This window comes from Tyto alba, unplaced genomic scaffold, assembly GCF_018691265.1.
Source record: "Tyto alba isolate M040663 unplaced genomic scaffold, T.alba_DEE_v4.0 Super-Scaffold_42, whole genome shotgun sequence".
Lineage (NCBI taxonomy): Eukaryota > Metazoa > Chordata > Aves > Strigiformes > Tytonidae > Tyto > Tyto alba.
The window spans coordinates 40,182,484-40,205,699 of NW_024881318.1; the positions used below are offsets into that span (position 1 = coordinate 40,182,484).

At 38.2% G+C, this 23,216-nt stretch overlaps 1 protein-coding gene across 2 annotated transcripts in view; it reads left to right on the top strand.

The window, feature by feature from the left end:
- ADAMTSL1 (ADAMTS like 1) overlaps positions 1 to 23,216 on the top strand; it is a 206,780-nt gene that overhangs the window by 20,745 nt on the left and 162,819 nt on the right. For both annotated transcript variants that reach the window (XM_033003851.2, XM_033003852.2), the window contains exons 2-3: positions 790 to 914; positions 15,364 to 15,409. In XM_033003851.2, the coding sequence (XP_032859742.1) occupies positions 790 to 914; positions 15,364 to 15,409 (171 nt within the window). The remainder of the gene's footprint in view (positions 1 to 789; positions 915 to 15,363; positions 15,410 to 23,216) is intronic.

Below are 23,216 nucleotides of genomic sequence, written 5' to 3' on the forward strand. Positions count from 1 at the left end.
GCATGATTTGAGGCAGGTACTGCTGTACGTTTATGAGTTAATCCTAGAAGAGCTGAGCATTTCTGAATCCATCAGTGGTGCTTCTCTATAAAGTTGTTTGAACCCAACCATTGCCATTAACAATAGCACTGTCTGGGTCTGTGCCTGGCACTGGAGAACTCCAGCTCTTCAGGTAGTGTGCACTTTCTATTTTTAAGTTTTTTAAGTTTTTAGTTTCAATAGTAGGGATAAATCAGTTAGGAAATCTTTGTCCAGAAAGTTTTATAGATCTCTGGACAGAGAAGAAGTAATGATAGTTCCAGATCCTTATGATGAGTGCACGAATGTCATTATGTTGAATGTCTTTGCATCACATTGGTTCACTACATTGTGTTTCTTTTTCTCCTCAAGAGCATCTTGGAAGGCACATTTTAATATGCCCTTTCATAGTTTCTAACACAGCAACAAAACATCAAAGCACAATTTCTAATGTCTACAGTACTCCATCTATTCCTTTTAATTGGGGAAATTCCCTTGTCTCAGTTGTCCAAAGTGCTGTCTGATAATAATCACCACCAGTCTTAAATTAACACAGAGTATGATATTCAAAGGATGAAAGCAAGTTCATACAGCAACCCACACTACAAGAACCGGCTGCCAATTGGTAGGAATGTCAGTGAATAACAGATTTATTCAGTGCTTTGAATGACCAAAGATGATAACCAGTAAGAAGAAAGGTTAAACTAGCATCAATATTTTTTGTCCTTTAAATGATTTTTCCTGACTTTTTTTCCATCTCCCTCTCCTCAGAGCTCCAGAACAGCTCGCTCGGAGGAAGACGGGGACTTACTATGGGATGCCTGGGGCTCATGGAGTGAATGTTCACGCACTTGTGGAGGAGGGGCTTCATATTCACTGAGACGCTGCTTGAGCAAGTAAGTGGGTGAACACTTCTTACTTTACTGATGGGAGAATTCAACATACTTGTATGTGTCAGACCATAAGAAGTAATCAGTAGAGGTCTTGAACCCTGCTAAAATTTCCAACTCAATGTCAGAAAATTATGGTGATGTTTTTTTTTAGTTCAGGAAAGCAGCCAACATGTTTGATAAAGCAACACCCTTTTAAAATATAGTGAGAACCTATGGAGATACAAAAGTTGTCTGGACGGCTTACAAGGCTGCCAGCTACTGAAAAGTGAAACTTCCCTATACTTCCACCATTTAAGTGGTAAGACTTTTCACACACTTGTATCAGACTACAGCTAATTCACTAGGTTTAGCACCCCACAGTCTCAGCAACACTGAGACTGTAAAAGCATCACATTGACCCAACACAGTATCCTGAGCTATATATGAAAGAATGATAATTCTGCTGATGATATCTTATGAATTTCAGGTAGGAGGTCTTCCATAACAGCAAACCCTTTCTAACAGGCAGAAGTAGAGTGGCCCAGTGCAAAGGTGGAGTCTGGCATCTGAGATGCCAGTCAGGCATCTGAGATTTTGTTTCTCTCCAGTTACAAGGTTGCAATGGAACATGGATAAGTCATTTGACATAATTTACACTCTGTAGTATATTTAAGTTTTACCTGCAAAATATTTCTAGCAAATATTGTTTCTATCTACTTTAAGAAGTTTACCTGCAGTAAAAGTGGTATATGTGATAAATATTAACAGATTTCTCATAAAGGATATGAAGGAAGACTCCAGACCCAAACTTTGTGGCTTACTGCCATCTCTGATACCTTATACATTGTAGTATAAAAAATGTAATACAATTTTCCATCCTTCATATGTTTCTTTTGTATTTTCTATCGTGTTTATAAAACTGATGTTAATAAAACAGACCGTGACAATACACTCCAAATTGTTTCCTACATCTGACATTTTTGTGCATGATGCTGTTTAATGAGGACAAGAAACAGCACAAGGCATTGAACCATAAGATCAGAAGAGAATATTGTGTATTTTAACTTTATCTGTGGACTGTTTGGTCTCCTAGTTACAGCAGTTATTGAGTTGACAGCATGCAAAAACCTGCTGGAAGGAGACAAGATAGGTAAAGGCATCTACTGAAACCAATGGAAAACCAGTACTTTTTTATTCCATTCCCATGGGAGTGTGTGTGTGTGAATATTTTTTTTAAACTTGGGTCCAAATTCTCATTTCTTGTTAGTTCCGTAGCAAGCAGTGGTTCTGCAAACACCTCAAAATTGGAAATTACAGAGACACAAACTTATTTTTAATCAGAGTGTATCCTTTTCAGACTGAAGAAAACAAATGATCTTCTATATGTTCCTTTAATGTAAACATGAATCCAGGCACATCAGGAGGTCTGTGGAATCTGAGTAGTACAAGGGCTTGTTGACTACACCTCCGCTCCCTCACTGAGAACTGCCTCAGCAATTTCTAGAGGGGAAAAGTCTTGGAGCTCTGTGACAGTAGTAGTAGTAGTCAGCAGTAACAGTTAGAGCTCTGTAGTATGTGAATATAAACCACTCCTCCTGGGCAGGCTCTCCCTATCTGATTCTCTTGGTTCTTGTACTATTTGAGATGTCCCAGAAGCTACCCCAGCGGAACAGGGAATAAACTTATCAATCACACAGTACTTGTTTTTCATACAATACCTTACTACTGTCCTGTCAGTACTTAAGCAATGCTCCCTGCCTGAAGAACTAACTGCAGACTTTGGCTCATTCACATGTGGAAACCCTTTGTTTCCAGGGTAGGATGCAGAGGTTTCATCGGGTGCACAACATTTACTAGCCAGTGGCAATAAATCATAAATAGTAAAATTTAACCTTGAATTAGCACAGTATCAGATGTGTGATAGTTTTTCCTTTTTCCTCATCTGTGCATGATTGTTAATTAAGGTAAGGGTTTAAATGATTAATTTTTGTGCCAGGTATAAGTCACTAAGAAAAAGGCAGGGAGGGAGCAGGGCTAGGAAACTCATCCAGACTTTTAAGGTTTGGAACTAAGCCTGTACACATGAATATTTCAAGCCTGGTAAGGCTAGAACAAAATGTCCACCTCTCTGGGACAATTTCTTGGTTGGTACAGTTTATCTCATATATTTGCTGTGTATAATTTCATGGCATTATGAAGGAAGATGCTAGCTACTTCTGGCACTTGAAAACTGGCAACACATTTAGATGTTTTAGAACAAATTAATCCTAAATATTTCTCATTCTGGGAGGAATGTTCATAATGCCTTATGTCTTTTAGTTCTGTATGAGGTAACTTTCAGAGCATTACATGAAAAGAGAGAACCCAGTGCATCTGCTTTGAAGAAATGCAGAAACTAATTGCCCATTCCTAAACACCGTTAGTATATGCAGCTAAATAAAGAAAATCAGTTTTCTTTCCAGCTTTCCTTTGCCGAAGTTATGTTAGTGCTTGTGTTGTTTGTTTTGGGAACATGTTTTGTGTTAGGCCTTTGCAGCTGTGATGAAAGAATGGAAAGTGTTAGTGAGAAATTCTATTTTCTAGTGTTTTAGATGGCAAACATTTCAGGGTAGGGGCTGTTTAACAGTACTTTTCATTAGAACAACTGGTCCTGATTATGCTAAGGACATTTAGTGATATAAATAAATATGCCAGTCACACAAACAGACAAGAGTTCACAGCCCAAGTCAACTATGCATTCTGGTGTCCCATGCTGACAACAAGCAGCACTGGGTCACTCTGGTGGCAGAATAAGCCCCAGGAAAATAATATTTTGCTAATTAGTAATTAAAGACTGAGATGAACCTCAGACCATGACACTTTTCATGCTCTTTGTTGGCATTAACTCTTTATGACTTCAGGAATTTGTGTTATTTACATGAAAGGAGAGACTCCCTTTAAATGTTACAGTTTGCCTCAACTCACTTGAAAGTGAACCTCACAGCCTAATTATATATTAGGTGAAGAAGTATTTATTTTTATCATTCCAGAGTGGTTTGGCCTTCAGTTTCAGGTGTGGTGGGGACGGGAATGGACAGATGGATGGGGGACATGTGTGTACAAAGCTCAGGAAAGAGAAACTCCTCATATGTTTCCTCTCCATCAGGAACTGTCATGCGGCACTGCTGGTCAAAACCTGCAGCAGAGCGGAGAACCACAGACCACTCCTGTTTCTCTTGAGGGTCAAACTAGCAACAGTTGTGCTTCTGCAGAGAACCAGGTTTTATTAGATGTTGGATACTTGGCTACAGGGACACTGGAAATACATAGGCAGAGCAGATTGAGAGACACTGCAACATGGTCTTTGCCCTCTTCCTTGGAATCTGGCTATTATTTGTTATGGTCTGTCTGTTGCACAGCACGGCTGGCATTTGTCATCCAGCAAAGTGATTGAAAGTCACATACCATCAATCCAGGTATGGATTTCCTTGTATTGGAATACATTTTCAAATCATAAAAGAAATTATAAATTTTCCTACTAAGTTCACCCATCCTGATCCTGAAAATATTCTGTGTGTTCTGGAATTGCACTTTACATATTGACAAGTACTGCAGTAGTATCAATAGTGTTTCACTGTGTCTAGGCTTGGCAGGAAGATAATTGTGATTTTTTTTGTATCACTTTCCAAATTCATCATCACTTTCTAGTAAAGAAAGGTTGTAGATAGCAGAAGAGCAGGATGTCCTAGAGTATTGGGAATGATTTTAGCAGATAATAAGTAGTCTTTTTTTCAATCTGCTTAGAAATCCTACCTGTTACTGTTGCTGCTGTTTCCAGATAAAGCATGAAGCAGGGAACAGTCTGTGTTGGTGTATAGCAGAGTGCTAAGCTGGTTATGGAGGCCCATGGATACTGAATCTGGGTTTAGGGGTCAAAATTTGAGATTGTCATTCTTACCCATGGGAAATTATGTGTAAACTGCTGAATAGAGTGGAGGTTTTCCACCATTAGATGATGGATGTACATTTAGTAGCAGAAGAGAGTCAATATTAACATCTTCCTGATAAGTTTCCCTCAGTAAAGAAAGTGACAGAGATTTAAAAAAAAAAAAAAGCTAAATTAGCTCAAATTAGGTCAATTTTATACTGTGTGACATTTTTCATAAGACAGAATCCCAACATAAATTTGATTTATGTCTTTAAGGAGTTACTGTTTTCTCATTTTGATCACATAAATTATCATTTCACAAATCAAGCATCAAATGGTTTGTGGCCTGTCAGGATGATGGAATAGATGCATGTTATTCATGTTAGTATAAAGTTAAATAATAGAATAAGAACCCATTACAACACCACCAACCAGCACTGAAAAGTAGATACATCAGATATTACATATTTTAAAAATAATGTTTGACGTTTCAGCTGTACATACTTTTAATACCAAAACACTGTATACTATTGTGTTGCTGTTTCACAACTGAATTTAGAATTTAGCCCAAACATGTGGCAGTGGCCCGTAGTTTCAGACTACAGTCACAGAGTCATCTGTCTCAGAGCCTCAGATCACCAGACAAACTGATTTTTTTTACATCTAACATTGATAAAAGGTCCTTTAAACTTTATGAGTGAAAATTACCATGGAATAGTTACTATAGTTTTTGGGCTGCTTCTTTATCAGAGAGAAGATAACATAAATTACTGCAGCTACTGTGCAATGATATAAATGCAGTCTACTCTAATCCTGGCACTACTAAATAAGGCAAATTATGCTGCTTTACGAGATGTTCCTATTCTAGTCAGAATGATAATTTTAAATCTTGTGGTTTTTTATGACTTCCAGAATAAGCCCTTTGCTATCTTAACATCAGTAGAATAAAGAACAAAATATTTTTGCACAAATGCTGCCATAATTGCAGAATATATCCACTCAGTGGAAGTACAGTCAATACTGTAAAATTCTTAGGTCATCTGTGCTACCAAATGATTTTGGAGAATGGTTCACATTACTCTGATCAAAACTGTATCTGTATACTAGCTTAATGTTTTACTTCCTGCAAATGACCTTCAGGATACCTCAGTAACTGACTTGTTTTCTGCTTCAGTTGATAACTCTAGCTAGTTTACCTGTAAAGGACATCCTCCATGCTATATTGGACAATTTTAAACATTTGGAAAAAATTTTGAGTATATCTAGTTTGTAGATGCTTCTGGTTAAATCTGTGTCATCTAGCAGCATTTTAAAAGGGAAATTTTTATTCTTTTTACTCTGGGATTAGTCAAATCTGTGATTATGAGAAAATCTCCTGCTTCCATTTGATGGAGAAGCTTTTTTCATTTTTTGAGAGAGATTACAGTCCCTTCCTAATGGCAGAAGCAGCAAGCAACAATCTTAAAATTGTGTCAATACTATAAAAATCTGCAAATTGCACACAATATGGATTAGCATCGTAATCTGTGGAGTGATTGCTCATGGGCTTTGGAGAAATAGTCATGTTATGATGGCTGTCCTAATTTCTAACTTCTGTTCCTCAGTAAGTAGCTACAAATATATAAAATGCTTTATTAGTGTTGTTTTCCCATGTAATCCATTGCTAGGTTTGCCAAAGGGATGTTGTATGTCTCTGTTTTGAGTGAGAAACTGATTTGTGTTAGAATGAACTGTAGTCAGCATTCTACCTACAGATGAGTGATGGATATGGTCTCCATGAATCTGTGTCTGTTGAGGAGTAGCCTACCTAACAAAAATGTCTGTGAAGCCTTCACTTGACTGATATACTGTTCATAAATCCAGGTTCACTAGAAGACCTCTTGTATATTCATAATTCTTCCAATAAATCTGTTCTGGGATTTAAATGAAACAGAATTAAATCAGCCAGGCCTTTGCATGTGGAGTTTTTGTAAGCCTTACTACATATAAAAAAGAAGTTAAGAAGTGATTCTCTAAAGCCCAAGCAATAGATTGTACATGATAAAGCATGAGCATTTCAGTGGATCTGGGCTAATAGAAGTGATTTAGACCCACATTCAAACTTCCTGAAAGCATGGGGAACTTGAGTTCCTGTTCAGCACATTTGTTTTGTAAAGACCAGCTGCAAACCTTGGATCCAGATCCAAGCTCAGGCATGTTCAGATTTGGGGTGTTAGTACTTTTGGGCCTGCAATATGTTCTAGATGCTATCTTTGTGATACAGCAGGCCAGTTGAGTTTTAACATTGCATTTTCTTTCCACTTGGACTGTGAGGAGACCTCTTGCCATTGTTTTTTTTGAAAGGCACTTCTTTAATTCTTGCTTTTTTTCTGCCTTTCTTGGCTAGTGAGAAACTGAAAAACATCTGCAACTGTTATTGTTTTCTGTATATCTGCGATATGTGAGGTATGTGCAAATCTAAAGCTAAAGACACTATTAAAAAGAATCCTAAGAAAATAAAAAATACTACACTGACAAATTTGGGAGAATAAATGCATGAAAATAAACAGTCTGAAAGCACTCTGACAAATTTTTCTCTTTCTTTTCCTTTATTTTTCTCAAATTTGATTTTCATCTTAATTGGACTAGCTAGTCATATTCTATTGAGAGTTTAGGAACTGTTGTTTAATGCCAGATATTACGTAGAAAATAACATTCAGTGGCTCTGAATAATGCAAAGAAAAATTTGAAAGTAAAAATCAGAATAAATTCTATTCTGTTCAGCAATTTGTGCAGCAAAAGTTCAATGTCTGCCTTATTTTTGGGTAAATGAAAAGCCTTTAGAATGAAAATCTTATCTCTGTAAGAACAGATTTTTCAGGGCTCTATGCTATTTTGACTAGGCTTCTAGAAATAGCCAAATTGTTATATCAGTAGCTGGGCTAGCTACCTTGAGTTACTTTGGATATTTCTTGCACTATAGCCTACAGTATAAACAAAACTTTAGAAGAGATTGGATGGCATTCTGTAGGAAGCATTCAACACAACTTTAACAAGCATCAGGTAGCCAGAAACAATTAGTTGTTTTGTACTAATATCACCATGAAAGGGACTTCATCTTTGAGAAACACTGTTTACTTGTCCTTCAAATTCCTAAACAGCCAGTCAGACTTTGATTCAGGCTAAGTATTAAAAATAGGCACTTTTCTTTTTTTTCTTTTTTCTAACACCATCTCTTTCATATAATATATAGTCATGTTCCATATGTGTATAGCCATATTCCATTCTTTTGATTCCAGTGAATTTACTCTAGATATACAGCAGAGTTACACAGAGTAAAGCCCAGTATGATGGGATTTTTGTTACTTCCTGTCATGGTTTAACCCCAGCCGTCAACTAAGCACAACACAGCCACTTGCTCACTTCCCCCTCCCAATAGGATACTTTTTTTACTAAAAAAAAAGGAAAATTCATGGGTTGAGGTAAGAACAGTTTATTAGTTGAAATAGAATAAAATAGAATAAAATAAAATAATAATAATAAATAATGATGATGAAAAGGAAGATAACAAAAAGGGAGAGAAATAAAAAAGACAAGTGATGCACAGTACAATTCCTCACCACTCACTGACCAATGTCGAGCTAGTTCCCTAGCAACCATGAGCCCCTCTGGGCCAACTCCCCCGAGTTTATATACTCAGTGTGATTTCTATGGTATGGAGTATCCCTTTGGCTATTTTGGGTCAGCTGTTCTGGCCACATTCCCTCACAGCTTCTTGCGCACCTCCTTGCTGGCAGAGCATGGGAAACTGAAAAGTCCTTGATTTAGGATAAGCAATACTTAGCAACAGCTAAAACATCAGTGTATTATCAACATTATCCTTATGCTAAGTCCAAGACACAGCACTGTACCAGCTACTAGGAAGAAAATTAACTCCACCTCAGCTGAAACCAGGACAGTTCCATACTCATCACCTTCACATCCGTGAAGGTCAATGTTTATTTAATCATAAAATTGTAGAATGGTTTGCATTGGAAAGGACCTTTAAAGATTATCTAGTATAACCCCCCTGCCATGAGCAGGGACATTTTTCACTAGATCAGGTTGCTTAAAGCCCCATCTAGTCTGACCTTGAACACTTACAATGATGGGGCATCCACCACTTCTCTGGGCAATCTATTCCAATGTTTCACCACCTGCATCATAAAAAAATTCTTCATTATGTCCAAGCTAAACCTATCCTCTTCCAGTTTACAGTCATTGCCCCTTGTCCTGTCACTACAGGCCTTGGTAAAATGTCTTTCTCTGTCTTTCATATAATCTTCCTTTATATGTTAAAAGGCTCCACTAAGGTGCCCTGGAGTCTTCTTTAGACTGAACACAGAATCATAGAATCACAAAATATCTCAGGTTGGAAAGAATCCACGAGGATCATCAAGTCTGACTTTCTGATCCTCACAGGACTACCTAAAACTAAACCACATGAATAAGAGCAACATCCAGATGCTCTTTGAACTTTGTCAGGCTTGGTGCCATGACCACTTCCTGAGGCAGTTTGTTCCAGTGACTGACCGCCGTCTCAGTGAAAAACTTTTTCCTAATGTCCAATCTGAACTTCCGCTGACACAGCTTCATTCCATTTCTTCATGTCCTATCACTGGTCACCAGAGAGAGATCAGCACCTCCCCTTCTGCTGCCCGCCTTGAGGAAGTTGTAGACTGCAATGAGGTCACCCCTCAGCCTTCTCTTCTCCAAGCTGAACAAACCAAGTCTTGCCCTCATTGTCTTTCACCATCTTCTGGACACACTTTAATAGTTCGTTGTTTTTCTTATAGAGGCACCCAAAACCGCACAGAGTACTTGAGGTGGAGCCACACCAGTGCAGTGTAGATTGGGACAGTTGCCTCCCTCAACCAGCTAGTGATGCTGTGCTTGATGCACTCCAGGACAGAGTTGGCCCTTTTGGCTGCCAGGGCGCACTGTCAATCCACAGTCAACTTGCCATCAACCCAACCCCCTAGATCTGTTTCCACAGGGCTGCTCTCCAGCCTCTCATCCCCCAAGTTGTACATACAACCAGGATTACTCCTTCCCAGATGGAGGATCCAGCACTTGTTAAATTTCATATGGTTGGTGATTGCCCATCTCTCTATCCAGGTCTTTCTGTAAAGCCTCTCTACCCTTGAGGGAGTTCACAGCTCCTCCTAATTTAGTATTATCATCAAACTTACTTAATGTACATTTGATTCCTGTGTCCAGATGATTTATAAAAACATTAAAGAGCACTGGCCCTAAAATCAAGCCGTGGGGAACCCCACTGGTGACTGGCCACCAGCCTGATGGGACTTTATTTACTATAAGTCTTTGAGCCTGACCCATTGGCCAGTTTTTCTCCCAGTGTATTATGGACTTGTCTAGCTGTATGCTGGACATTTTGTCCAGAAGGATACTGTGAGAGACAGTATCAAAAGCTTTGCTAAAATCCAAAAAACCCCTACATCTACTGACTTTCCTTGGTCAACTAGATGGGTGACCTTGTCATGAAAGCACATTATGTTAATTAAACAGGACTTTCCCCTCATGAGCGCATCTTCAACCCCAACTCTCTCAACTTTTTTTCATAGGAGAGGTGTTTCAGCCCTCTGAACACTTTTTGTAGCCCACTTATGGATCTGCTTGAACAGGTCAATGTCTGTCTTGTACTGGGGACACCAGACATGGATGCTGTACTCCAGGTAGGGTCTCAGAAGAGTGGAGTAGAGGGGGAGAATCACCTCCATCAACCTGATGGCCATGCTTCTTTTTATGCAGCCCAGGATAAAATTGGTGTTGTGATCTGCAAGTGCATGTTGCTGGCTCATACCTAATTTTTCATCCGCCAGTATCCCCAAGTCTTGTGCAGGGCTGCTCTCAATTCACTCACCACCCAACCTGTATTTGTGCTTGAGTTTGCCCTAACCCATGTGCAGGACCTTCTACTTGGCCTTTTTAAACTACATGAAGTCCACATGGGTCCATTCATGCTAAGTATGATACATTATTTACATCAAAATTATTGATTCCTGTATAACAAGATTATGGAAAACATTATTTATGAAAAAAGTAGGTCTTTGGTGGCCACAGATCAGTGCCCATGTTTTTATTTGCCTCAACAGCTTCCTGCATGCAATGATTCAAGTTGGTATTTTGCCTCCTGGTTGTTTATATTTTCACTCTTGCAGAAAGGATATTCATAAGATCTGCAGCTAAATTTGCCAGGGAAAGTTGGCTTGACTATCCATGTCCACTTTTCTTGTCTCAAAGTTAACTATTCCTGTAATTTTTCTGGTATTTCACTATTTCAACAAGATGCACAAGTCTGTAGGAGACAGTCTCCTAAACATAAAGAATGAAAGATTTTTCAGTTGCAACGTCAAGCTGCATGGCAAAACAACTAGTGCATTTGCACAACCCATTGTGGCAGGCAAGGTGCTTATTAACAAAAGGATATGGAATATTTTTTACACATCTTTCAATTTATTGTCAATTGAATGATTTGGACATCAAGTTGAGAAAACTTCACCAGGCTGTTTGAAGGAGTGAACTCATAAGGTCAGTGCAGTCCCAATGCATCCTCCTTTTTCATAACAATTTGGCCTTCCCTCACATTTCCTTTATGGGAAAAGGGATATGCTGAAAAAATAAAAGATACTCTCTTCTCCCCAGAGCCGGACAAACAGATACTGTATTGAGGATGAGAAGGGGTCATAACACTGTACCATATTTGGGGAAGAGGTAAGAGCAACAGGGTGGGGAAAGAGAGATGCAAGATGGTGTTACTGTGTGTGTAGCATGACCTCATCATGCCTGTTGGCACCTGGGGAAGGAGAGGGCTGATGGCACCTGCCTAAGATCTCGTTGGAGGAGAAGACCCACAGCATACCTTTCTCACAGGTACAGTGCAGAAACCAGAATCTGTCCCAGAAAAGTGGTTATCAAAGGGTGTGAAAATAAAGGACAGTGAAGACTGTCCAAGATTACATCAACTTTCAAACCTCTGTAGTGAATAGTTGCATCAATAATTCACATCCACAAAAATAACCCACCTCTGTCTCATAGTTGCTTGCTTATGTGGAGACTTGATTCTTAAGAAAAGCATTTCAAACTTTGATGAGAGTGGCAGGAGTTGATGAGGTCCACCTCTGCAAATCTCTTTCATGTTCTTTCGTAATTACAGATAAAGGCAACTTTGGCATAGGGTTGCTATTCTTTCTGGCATGGATTATTGCAAGATTTCTAACTCTAGCTGAGCAAAAATACACATCTACTTTAGACCTTTGCGGGGGAGACTTGAACTAAGTCCCTCTACAAACTGGAGCCTGGAGAAATAAATACGAGGGATGTGAGTTGTTTACATTAAGTGAAGTGAATATTTTAATATATTAAAAGTTGTTAACCTCTTTCAGAAACTTTTCTGGAAACAAGTGACTAGGTTTGAAGAGTGAAACATGATTCCCAGTAGCTTGCTTTTCTTTCATACTCACATGATAATCATTGCCTGTCAAGCCAAACCCCCAGCTACCTTTTTCCTATGAAAAATCCCCTGTGGTGTATAGATAACAGAGAAGACCAGAAGTATGTCTTACTGCTCCCACTCTGTGTAGTGTCCAAAATGAACTTGCCATTTTGGGTGACTTCTACCTTTGCCAAGTGGCTGTGTGTACTCCTTGTTGATGTGAGTTCTCATTTATACTCTACAGAGGTCAGAGGATGTGTGGTGACTACATAATCTCATAACATCGTCTCACTAATACGCTGTGGTCCTTCCTTGCATATTAAATGCTCTGTTCTGTGTCATTCTGCAAAGCATCCATGCTGAGATATGGGACCTGTACCATTAATTCAAACCCTGACTAGAGGAGAAAACCTAGTCTGGCCTGGTGTCATGCAAGATGCTGTGTATTTTACTTCAGAACTAAGCTCACTAGATGGTTTCAGCTTCCCTATTTTAAGCATAGTCAGGATCGGAAACAGAGTTTACTTTTAAAAATCAAAGTCTATGCCCTCAAAAAGCTATTTAAATTTTATTTACAGAGTCTTTTTAGCCATCTATTTTTTTCTACAAATTCTATGACTTCGAGTCCAAAAGTAGATACTTGAACTTAAGAGAATCTGGAATAGTGTCCTGAAGCACCATAGATCTGAAACACAAACTACTCTGCAAATCTATTGTGAAAATATATCAGCTCAGGCTGAAAGCAGTTTGCCTGCTTTTGGTTGATGGGCGATAACTGGGAAACTAATGATCTTAAACAACAAAACCCTGAAGTTTGGCCTTGGAGAGGGTACAAGGGGGAGTTTTGCAAGAGTGGTTCCTAGTGCTCATGAATTATCACAGCACTATCTGTATCCAGAATTACACATTTTTTCTGAACAACCCTAGCCATTAGCCAAAGGAGGGAAATTGGAAAAAAATCTGAATTGTTCTGTGGCATATGTCTAATCAAAATACCTATTCTTCTCCCTAATGCAATTAATAAGTGAAAAATAAGTGGGTTTTAATTTCAGAACAAATAATATGAAGAAACTGTGAACAGAAGAAGAAACTGTGAGTCAGCTGATAGAAGTTTAAATTTTCCTGGCAGTTCAATATTTCTGAGGTTAATAAATTTTGGTAATTGACATTGTGGTAACAGCAGGTCTGTGTGAAGCAAAGAAATATGTGATGGGTTGTATGGTATTTCTGAGAGACAGATGGGGCATGTATCAAGCTTGCAGAACAAGCTATTCATTGTAGTGTAGAAGGCCTGCACTAGGACAGCCTGCATGCTGCATAATATACTTTTTCTTTGCTACCAATTGGTATAAATCAAGAGTACCTCTATTGAATATAGTGGAGTGTAAACAGGTTTGGCCTGTACCACAGTATCTCTTATCAGCTTGTCTGTATTGTTCAGGAATGACTGGGATAGTGGGGGATTTACTTGGGTTTCTTTTAATTTTTTTAGTTCATAGCCTATTGTGAATATAATTTTTATTATTGTACTGCTAAAATAGGGGGTTTTTTAATGCTAGGTATTCTGTGTACACTTTTCACTTCTGTGCATGCTTGCAATGAAAAAATTTACTCAAGTTAATTATATAACATTACAAAAGCATTGAATCAGTCGTATTTCTAGTATGCTTTCAATAGTGTTCTTTATAAGCCAAGTGCTACACAACAGAATATGTTATCTTTCTGCTTACACTTCTTCTGCAGAAGTGATCAGGTTTATTTAGTTGTTTATCTTCTCTTGTGATCATTTACACCACTGTGATACATTTGCAAAACTGTATTATGTTTGCAGAACTGTGTTTTGCCCTGGTTTTGTATTCACATAGATGAAAATGACTACTGGAGGAATTTCACAACAAAGTCTTGTGAATAAAGGTTGGAGGAAGTATGACTTCAACGATTTAAAGGAAACCAGTTTATTTTAGAGTTAACTTACTATGGAAAAAGTTTACCTGTTTTTTAAAAAAATGAAGGAAAAAAAGAACAACACAAATGCATGCAGATGCTGTCCTTTGTCTTGGATAGATCAAAATGGTTTGGATTTAAAAATTCAGTCTTGGCAGGCATTTAGTCCTCAAGGAATGTGTGCTTGTTAAATCCTGGCCAAAAAAAAAAAAAAAAAGGGGGGGGGGGGGGTGGGCGAAGTTTTGAAATTAAAAAATTAAAAATGTAAGGAATTCTATTATTTTGAAGGATAAACCTTAAAAGCCAAACCCTGCATTCTGATTTGTAGTGAGGACCTCCACAGAGTATGCTGTCTGAACTCATAAAACACATGAAACTTCACCTAAGGTCAAATACTTGGAATACATGCTGCTGAGTGCTAAAAAGATATCTGGGTGTTGACCTTTCTTCTGGGAGCTCTGCCAGCATCAGGGCTGGTATGAGTCTGCTGTGAGGGAAGAGGAGGAGAGCCATGGAGAGCACATGTTGGGGCCTGTGGTCTCCTTGACCTCTGGTGGGCCCAGCTGCTCTTTGGATGCTGCTCTGCAGCAGGGATCTGGGAGTAGTGAGGGACTGGTGGATAGGGGGGAAGCTTTATGCTCTCCTTCTCCCCTCATATTAAATTGGGAAATTTTCAGCCTGTCATTTCATGCCACTGCAGGCAGGATTACTTCCTCCCAGTGCACAGGTGGCTCACCAACAGGCAAAGCTCAGTGGGTCAGACTGTGCCAGTGCTGAGGTGTGGGCACAGAGGTGTGCCCTCGCAAAACTAGTGTGGGTAGCTGGGAGACACAGGGCATTATTATTGTGACTCAGATGTTGATTTCCAGCTGAGTTATGTACTCTGACTTCCAACCTAATTTATAAACTGATGCCACCTTCTAGAAACTCATTTTTAAAGCATAGGTAGGAAACTGAGGAGTTGTAGAATTCAAACCTCAGTACCCTTATAGGGACAGAGAGACCTTTACTTTGGGAAAGAGTGATGATGGGGGATTAGGTGATTAGAGATCTTTGTAGAAAAGATACTGACACAGTAAACATTACACGTTTGCTTTTTATATTCAGCTATTAACGCTTTTGGGTTTGTTTTTAATTTTTGGACACAGGATCTGTGAAGGGCAAAACATCCGGTACAGGACGTGCAGCAATGTGGTAAGTGAAGTACAACTTTGTTATGATACAAATCGTCATGTATGACAGTCATGTCCATATTACATAAAATAATTTGGTAATGTGATAAGGAGAATACTGTAGCTACCTAAACTGCCTTCATACCACAAGGACCGTGGTCAAACCTTTGTCAGTTTCATGAAAAACTGGAGAGATTATGGCACAGCATGATACTAAAACTGTTTGGAAGGGATTGCAGTCACAGTCTTTCCAAATAGAGTGTTGCTGAAGCTTCAGAGTTGCTCTTTACAACACCCCTGGCAGAGTCAAGACCACTCATCTTCCCAGTATTACTTTGGTAACCAGCTTGTTCACACTGGGCAATCTGTCAGGCTGGAGGATTAAGCTGTTAAATTAGTGAGAGATAGATGTTTTCGTTCACCTGTGCCCTCTCAGCATTGGAATTCTGTTGCATGTCTTAGAAAAGCAGTTTTAGATAGCCTGCACCAGTGTTTTGGTCTTTCCAAAGGCTCTTGCTCGTTTTTTAAATATGGTGAAGATAGTTTTCAGTACAATAAAATAAGAAATCTCAACTTCTGTGCTCACCAAAGTGAAAGCGTGTTTTCAGTGGTGAAAATGGAAATAAAGACTTTCATACGGAAAGTTTTATTGGATGCCAAGAATACTAAAAGCTCTCAAATTACATGAAGAAATGTCAGTTTTACTAATAAAGATGGAAGATGAAATCAAACATGCACTGGGCCAAGCTTTCTTATGCCTGATAGGGACATATTCAGAAGCCTTTCAAAAGGTGCTGTGTCTAAAGAAGTTTAAAAGTTTAAGTTAAAAAAATGAACATGTTCCCTCATATTTAGCTTATATTTTCTTCAATAGACCACAGTTCATAATGAGAGAAACTGCTTCTATCTGAGTTGTAGTCTCCCATGCAGTAAGATTCCTCACAATTCTTCCTCTGAAATTTGTTCTGGGTGCATCCTTTGAGTTCCTGAAATCTTTTATCAATCTAGGCATCTGTTTTGCTGACAGCTCTGACATTAAATAGGTCTGCTGACTAATGAACAGTCCAATTTCCATCTCTGAGGCACTTAGGCTACACTACTATCCTGGAGGGAATGGAAAGGTTGATTTATGCCAACCAAGTTGCATGTTGTAGCTATGTGGAATACACCAAAAAAAGAAAAAAAAAAAAAAAAAAAAAAGAGGAGAAAAAAAAAGAGATACTGGTAAAGTCTAACTGAACTACAATTAGACTCATCAGTTTTGTTTTGGTTTGTGAATGCATGCACATTGTGACAGTCCCCTTCCTGGTGGAAGGTGTCCCTGCCCATGCAGGGAGCTTGGAACTAGATGATCTGTAAGGTCCCTTCCAATGCAAACCATTCTGTGATGCTATGATTCTGACCTGTCCTTGTGTATGCTAAGAGCTGTGAGACAAACTGGCATCCTGCTCTGCTGCCGTTAGAAGTTCCTAGTTCGCCTTGATGAGAGGCTGGTGTTTTACCTGTCTTGTAACCCTTATTTTGGAATCAATGAGCTTAACTTTTCAAGATAAGGAATAATTTTTTAAATGTTATTTTTAGCTTAGGTTCTGTTTTGGAAATGTGCACCTGAACAGTTTTGCTTCAAAATAAAATCTTGCATAGTTTTGTCAGGCAATTCCTAAACATACCTTGTATTTGGCAATACGGCTCCAGACTTTCAAACATACCAGTGAGGCATGCAGCTGCAGAAGTCAATTATTTCATACCAAATAATCCAAACTGAAACTTTCAAAGTGCTTTACTATGCTGAAATCAGTGACAGTTTTGCCACTGAATTATGAAGACCTAAGACTGCATTTACGATTTTAAACCCTTTTCTCTCCAGAGAAGGTAAAGAATGGATTGTGCTATATTGCCCTTTTCCTTAGTAAAGGGATTAAATGAGATTTCATTTGTTAACTTTTGGTAAACTTGAAAAACAAGTATAAATCAAACTATTCTCAAACTTCTGACCACATCATACTTTGACCAGGACATCCAAATATGGCTTTATGTTGTAAGGAAAGTACTTGACTATATTCATTTTGCAGACATTTGATTTCAGGGGAAAGTATCTTCTGATTTTAAAGCATGTTGAGTCTTTGATTAAGATGTTACGCACTTCCACTGATCTTTACTAATCTGAGATACTGTGTACCAGTATTCATATCAGTCATCTCAAGGGCACTGCCATCATGATCAGCATCAGAACTTGTGGTAGGATCCTGCCATAGCTGTGGTGGTCCTCAGCCCAATGTTTCTGGGGCTAAGTACTACTTTGAAATACTTCGTGCAACACCAGTGGAAATATAAAGCAATTTGAGAACCCTGGACATGCATCTAGGCACTGAAATCCATTCTGTTACTGAATTGCGTAGCTGTACCACTGAAATGCTGTTTGTCTCTTTCATAATAATAATAAAAAGTCATATACTTTCTCTTTAATGAAGTCTACTGTCTTTGTCTCCAAAATCCAAAAGGTTCATACACACAAATTTTGTCTTGGAAACAATTTATTAAACCCATGGCTTGTCGTGGAATTCTGCACTGGAAAAGGCACACAATACTGTGTGTATTTTTGTTAACTCAGACATTGTCTTTTAAGATTTCATCTACAAAGGCACTGAAAATCAGGAGAACGGAACTTCCAAGATCAGACCTACATTTTGATCTGTTAAATGACAGTCTGTTGCTTTAAGGGAAAATGAGAGCAAATCCCCTCATTCCACCCCTGCAAATGAAGCTAGCTATCATGCATTGTGGAAAATTCCTTTTTGATTCTTGTGGCAATCAGTGAGTCCTGAAATACAAGCTTTCATTACCATTAGCTTGTGCATAACTTGAAGACTGATGTTACTGTTCATAAAATAACCAGTCTTTATTTTCTGCAAACTGTCTTTCTGTAAACTGATATGCTTTTGTTTATATGACTGTCCTGTTTCAGGAAAGGATGGGTAGTCACATATACTTAAAGCAAACCATTTTAAAGGTGAAATTGGAAAATGGGAAGAATACTTCTTGGAGTCTGGCAATGAATACGTTTTCATAGGCACTATCATTTTCAAGATTTTGCTACAGCTGGTTTTAATTCATCCTGAAAGTAAATTACGGGGTGGGGGGGGTGGGGAAGAATGAGATAAAAAGAGGGGCAAGGGGAGAGAGTGGTGTGTCTTTCTTCAATAACCTGTATTATTCTAGGGATGCTGAACCATTTTGCATAGTATAGGCTATAAGAGAGATTGCTGTCTATAAAGCTTCTGAGCAGTCCTTAAAAGAACAAATTCAGTCCAGTATGTTCACCACTTGTATTGCCTGGTATTGATCAGAAACTGGAAGATTATGGGTATGAAGCCACATGTGTAAATAGTAAAAGAAGGAATGAGGGAATCTGAAGATGATTTAGGGTTGAATTGCATCTGCTTTTTTTCCTTTTTACTATTCATATTGACTCCAAGTATGTTTCCAGCCATTTTAGTATATAATGATGGGGGGGGGGAGAGAGGGATTAATTTGTTTTTCTTCAGAAAATTACGCTCAATGCAATGAAATCATGATTTATGTTTTTGTATCTAGCTGGGTTGTTATACCAAACACTATGCAAAATAAAAATATTTCCAGTGTGAGTAGGATTTTTTTACTAGTTGTTTTTTGTCTTTTGTTTTCTTTCTTTGTTTGTTTCTGTTGTTCTTTTGTTTTGTTTTGTTTTAAATTAGCACACTGTCTGTTCCTTCTTCTAGGGACATTCTTAGTTGCCAGGTTCTTTCCAGTTTTTGTACCAGGCTACCATGTCACCTTATTTGCCCTTTCTCTTTTCAGTCCTGCTACTACTATGTTGGATTTTGCTTTCTCTTCCCCTGTTTCCATGAAAATCTATCTGAAGGATGTTTGTTGGACTATGTACTGTCTTCATGCCTCTTTTTTAATTCTCCTCCATTATCAACCCCCTTCTTGTGACTGAAAACCTTTTTATTTTCCGTGATATTTTTCCTTTTATTTCACTGCTTTCTGAATCAGACCAGAAAAAAAATGAGATGCATGAGATTGACACTTCATTCCCAAAGGACTTTGCTTTTCATATTTATTTGCTTATACCTGCCAGCATGATGAGCAACACTACATATAAAGCTGCTCTTGAGATTTTGCTGTTTGACATGAAAATAGACAATGCTGGAAGCTTCACGTTACTAGCTCTTTTGGCATGGTTTCGAACAGTTCTGTTAATCCTAGGATGAAATTTGTAGATAATGGGTAGATCCCATTAATCAGATCACCAAAACTTGTAAACACCACCTGCAGCTCTTTTTTATATATACCTCACTTTCTTCACTTGGATGAAATACCAGCTGTAATGACATCGCCCATTTTTTGACTTGCATTCAGACAAGCTACTTCCATCCCTGTTTCTTATCAGCTCATACTGCATTTTGTACACAGCACCAATATATCCCATCTCACTTTTGACAAAATTACACTATCTTCTTTCCATATACTAAAGCCTAGCCTGCTTCAAAGTGTCAAATCTAAACTTCCATAGGAGTACATAATTCTCAGAAGCATTGGCTTTTGTGTATGAGAAGCATCACCATCAGGTAGAATTTTTTCAGAGATACAAAAATGATTAGCAGGATTTAATTTTTCTACCTTCTGGTGGCTAGAAATGCCATCTTAAGTTTTTTGCAATCAAACCTCCCAGTTTGTATATTGTTGTAAAATAAAAATATTAAAACAAACAAACAAACAAAAAAGTATAAGCACTACACCTATCTCCTTACTAATACCACATTTACTTAATGTCAGTTTACTTTTTAAGTGGAAATTCTTCCAAACTCAGGTCTTTTATTGTGACTACAGTCTATTCTTCAAAATGTCTATTCTTCATTTTTTTTGCACAGAGTAAAAGCTCCAGGTATAGTAAATCATTCTTGGCCTCTGCAAATATACAAGCACGTATACTGTAAACTGTTTTAAGGTTCAACTTTTTCCACCTATCGCAGCTTAGATATGATCTTCCACATTTCACCCACTAAGTAAACTTTAGAAAATCTGACCCTATTTTGTCCCATGAAAGCTGACCTCCCTACCACCATCGAGGGACATCTGGGATTCATCTCATCTTTTACACTGGTTTGTTGATTAATAGAAATTGTTTTGAATGGGATTCAAGCATGGCAAAACTCCATGGACCTCATGAATTACAATAGGGTCAAATAGGAGGTCGTTTAAAGAAAGAAATTTGGATGTGAGGAAGCAAATGAAGACATAACAATATGACCAGCATTAGGTGCCTAAGAGGTGAAGATGAAACTCCTGTGTTTATTTTAAAATAGGTTTCAAGGTTTTGTACATCAAAGGGGTTTCTGATCATCTTTAAAATTATATATATTTTAATTTCAGTGGAGGAAATCTTGATCTGATAGGATGAAAGGAGATCATAGGTATCCAGCACAGCCTCAGCATTTCAGGAATACCTCAAGAGTCTTCACAAGCTAAAGGTCATGAAAAAGCCATCTAGGACTCACAGAGTTAGAGGAGGAACAGTTGTTTCCTATTCACTGGAAATTTTCTTCCCTAAAAAGTCTTAATTAATAGGAAGCTTGAAGATAAATGGACTTAGATGAGACTTTAAAGTTTATTAGTTCTTTCTGATTCTTCAAGATGTGCAATGGCAGTGGTTCCTCATGTCTGCAGGAGCCCACAGATAATTTCCAAAAGAAAACAAAACCAGTAATATTTGAATATATCACCAAAGCTGGAGTAACGTGAAGCAGGACTGTATTGCCTTTGCGGCCAGATACCAGTGCTGCCACATGCTCCAAGCCAAACAAAGGCCATGCAGATGTGGTTAGAAAAATACCTTGCAGAACTACATAATCCATGCAGAGATATGCTACTTTGGGTTCACTGCTACACTGACTTGGCCTGTGACTTCTGGCTGCCTTGAAGTGTGGGCATATCCTTGTCTGTCAATCTGTTGTGCAAGTAGACAAACTGCATACTGTTAGATAGCTCCCAGTATCAGACCCTTAGGTGGAGTGAAATGTAATTTCACTCAGGAGAGTGAAGCAGTGTTAGCTGTCAGCTGTAGAGGATCTCTTTCCACCAAGACCCCATGCACATACTGAAAGCAGCCTAATTTTTTTGAAAGGGGAAGAGACTTTGTGGAGTAAGAGTCTATAGTTTCTCCTGTCCAGGATCTAGCACTGCAGAAATGAGGCACAGGAAGACTGCTTCAAAACAGCAAATGGTTTTATCTAAAGGTGTGCAAAGTGTTTAGAAGAAAATAGCAATTTACTGCTTCAACAAATATGCAACAAAACACTGGCTTTCCTTTATCTGTTATTTTAGCAACTAGAATACTCATTTATAGGCTGTGAGCTTATATCTGTCTTTCATTATATGATTTCACAAAGCCCAGCATGAAGAGGCTCTGATCCTCACTGACATATAATACAAACAATAAATAGTAAGTTAAAAAAACAAACAAACACAAACAAACAAACAAAACCAACAAACCCATGGCCAAGAGATTAATAAGCAGTTCCAAGTCCTGTACAGTTTCTACTTTTTCAGTCTCAGTGGTCTGTGTCTAATGATGTGTAATATTCAGATCACTACTTTTTTTAACATTGTCCTTTTTAGTGTAAAAAAAAAATACTCAGGTTATACAGGTATTATGAATGTAGCTGCAAGTACATGTGCTTCCTTAACTGGAAGGAAAGTTCCCCTATAAGGGAAAGGGATCTTCAAGGTCTTCAGGTAGATTTAGGATTCAAGATTTCAGTAGGAAAAAAGTGGTGAGCCAGACTGTGACCCTTCTTCATATCTGCGTGCCAAGATAAGTATGCATGTCTGCATTTCTGACTGCTTGAATGTATTCTTTGAATGGCTTCAAATTTCACATGAAGATTTTTTAAACACAAGCTCTACTATTTAAATCCATTGTTTTATTTTGATCATGATATCAAAGACTGGAAGTATTTAACATTGGTCCTGGTCACCTGCCGTGTCCTGAAAGCTTGTTATGTTGACTGTACATTTTTTCTTTCTTTGATTTAAAAATAAAATCCAAAACAACAAACATAGTATTGAATACTGTACAAAGCAGGATTATGAACTTTGCATGTCACGTGCTTTATTGGGCTTTTCTGTCTTTGTAAAAATAAAGCTATTGCAAGCCAGGAAGTTTCAAAGGTAGAGCCAAGATTGAACCAAACAAGAGAGTTGGCTTGGATCTCTGCAACAAGCCTAAGCCAAGCCAATAGGCCTGACTGCATTTATGGACAGAAAAATTCAGGGAAGGGTATGCACCAGAAGATTTTGTGGCAGGAAATAAGACCACAGTGTTCCTCTTTGCTCCTCTCTATTTGAAAATAGAGCTAAACCAGATCTTGGGTCAAACTGTAACTGTCTTGTTCATCCTCTGTTTAAAAGCAGAACATAAAGACCATTTTTTCTCTAATTACACAGCTATAGAGGAATAATGAACTTCCCACGTATTTTTCTGCTCTCTTCACTCTGTGCTGCTGTCCAACCTTTGTCCCGTATCAGTACTTTGTCCAGATCACAAAAAGGGCCTGATTGCCTCTAAGTTTTTCTGGAGTTTTTAAGATCAAACTGAAATACTTCCAACATTTTCCTGTTTTTTTTTTTTTTTTTATCTTCCATAATATATGAATGGAAAAAACTATCTGCTGTTTAAGTGCTACAGCAGTAAAATTCCAGTTACAAGCTTGGACTTTCAAACTCCACTTTCAAAAAGGATGAATGAGCTCTGGATTATTGTTCTTTGATACATATTTTTCTAGAGA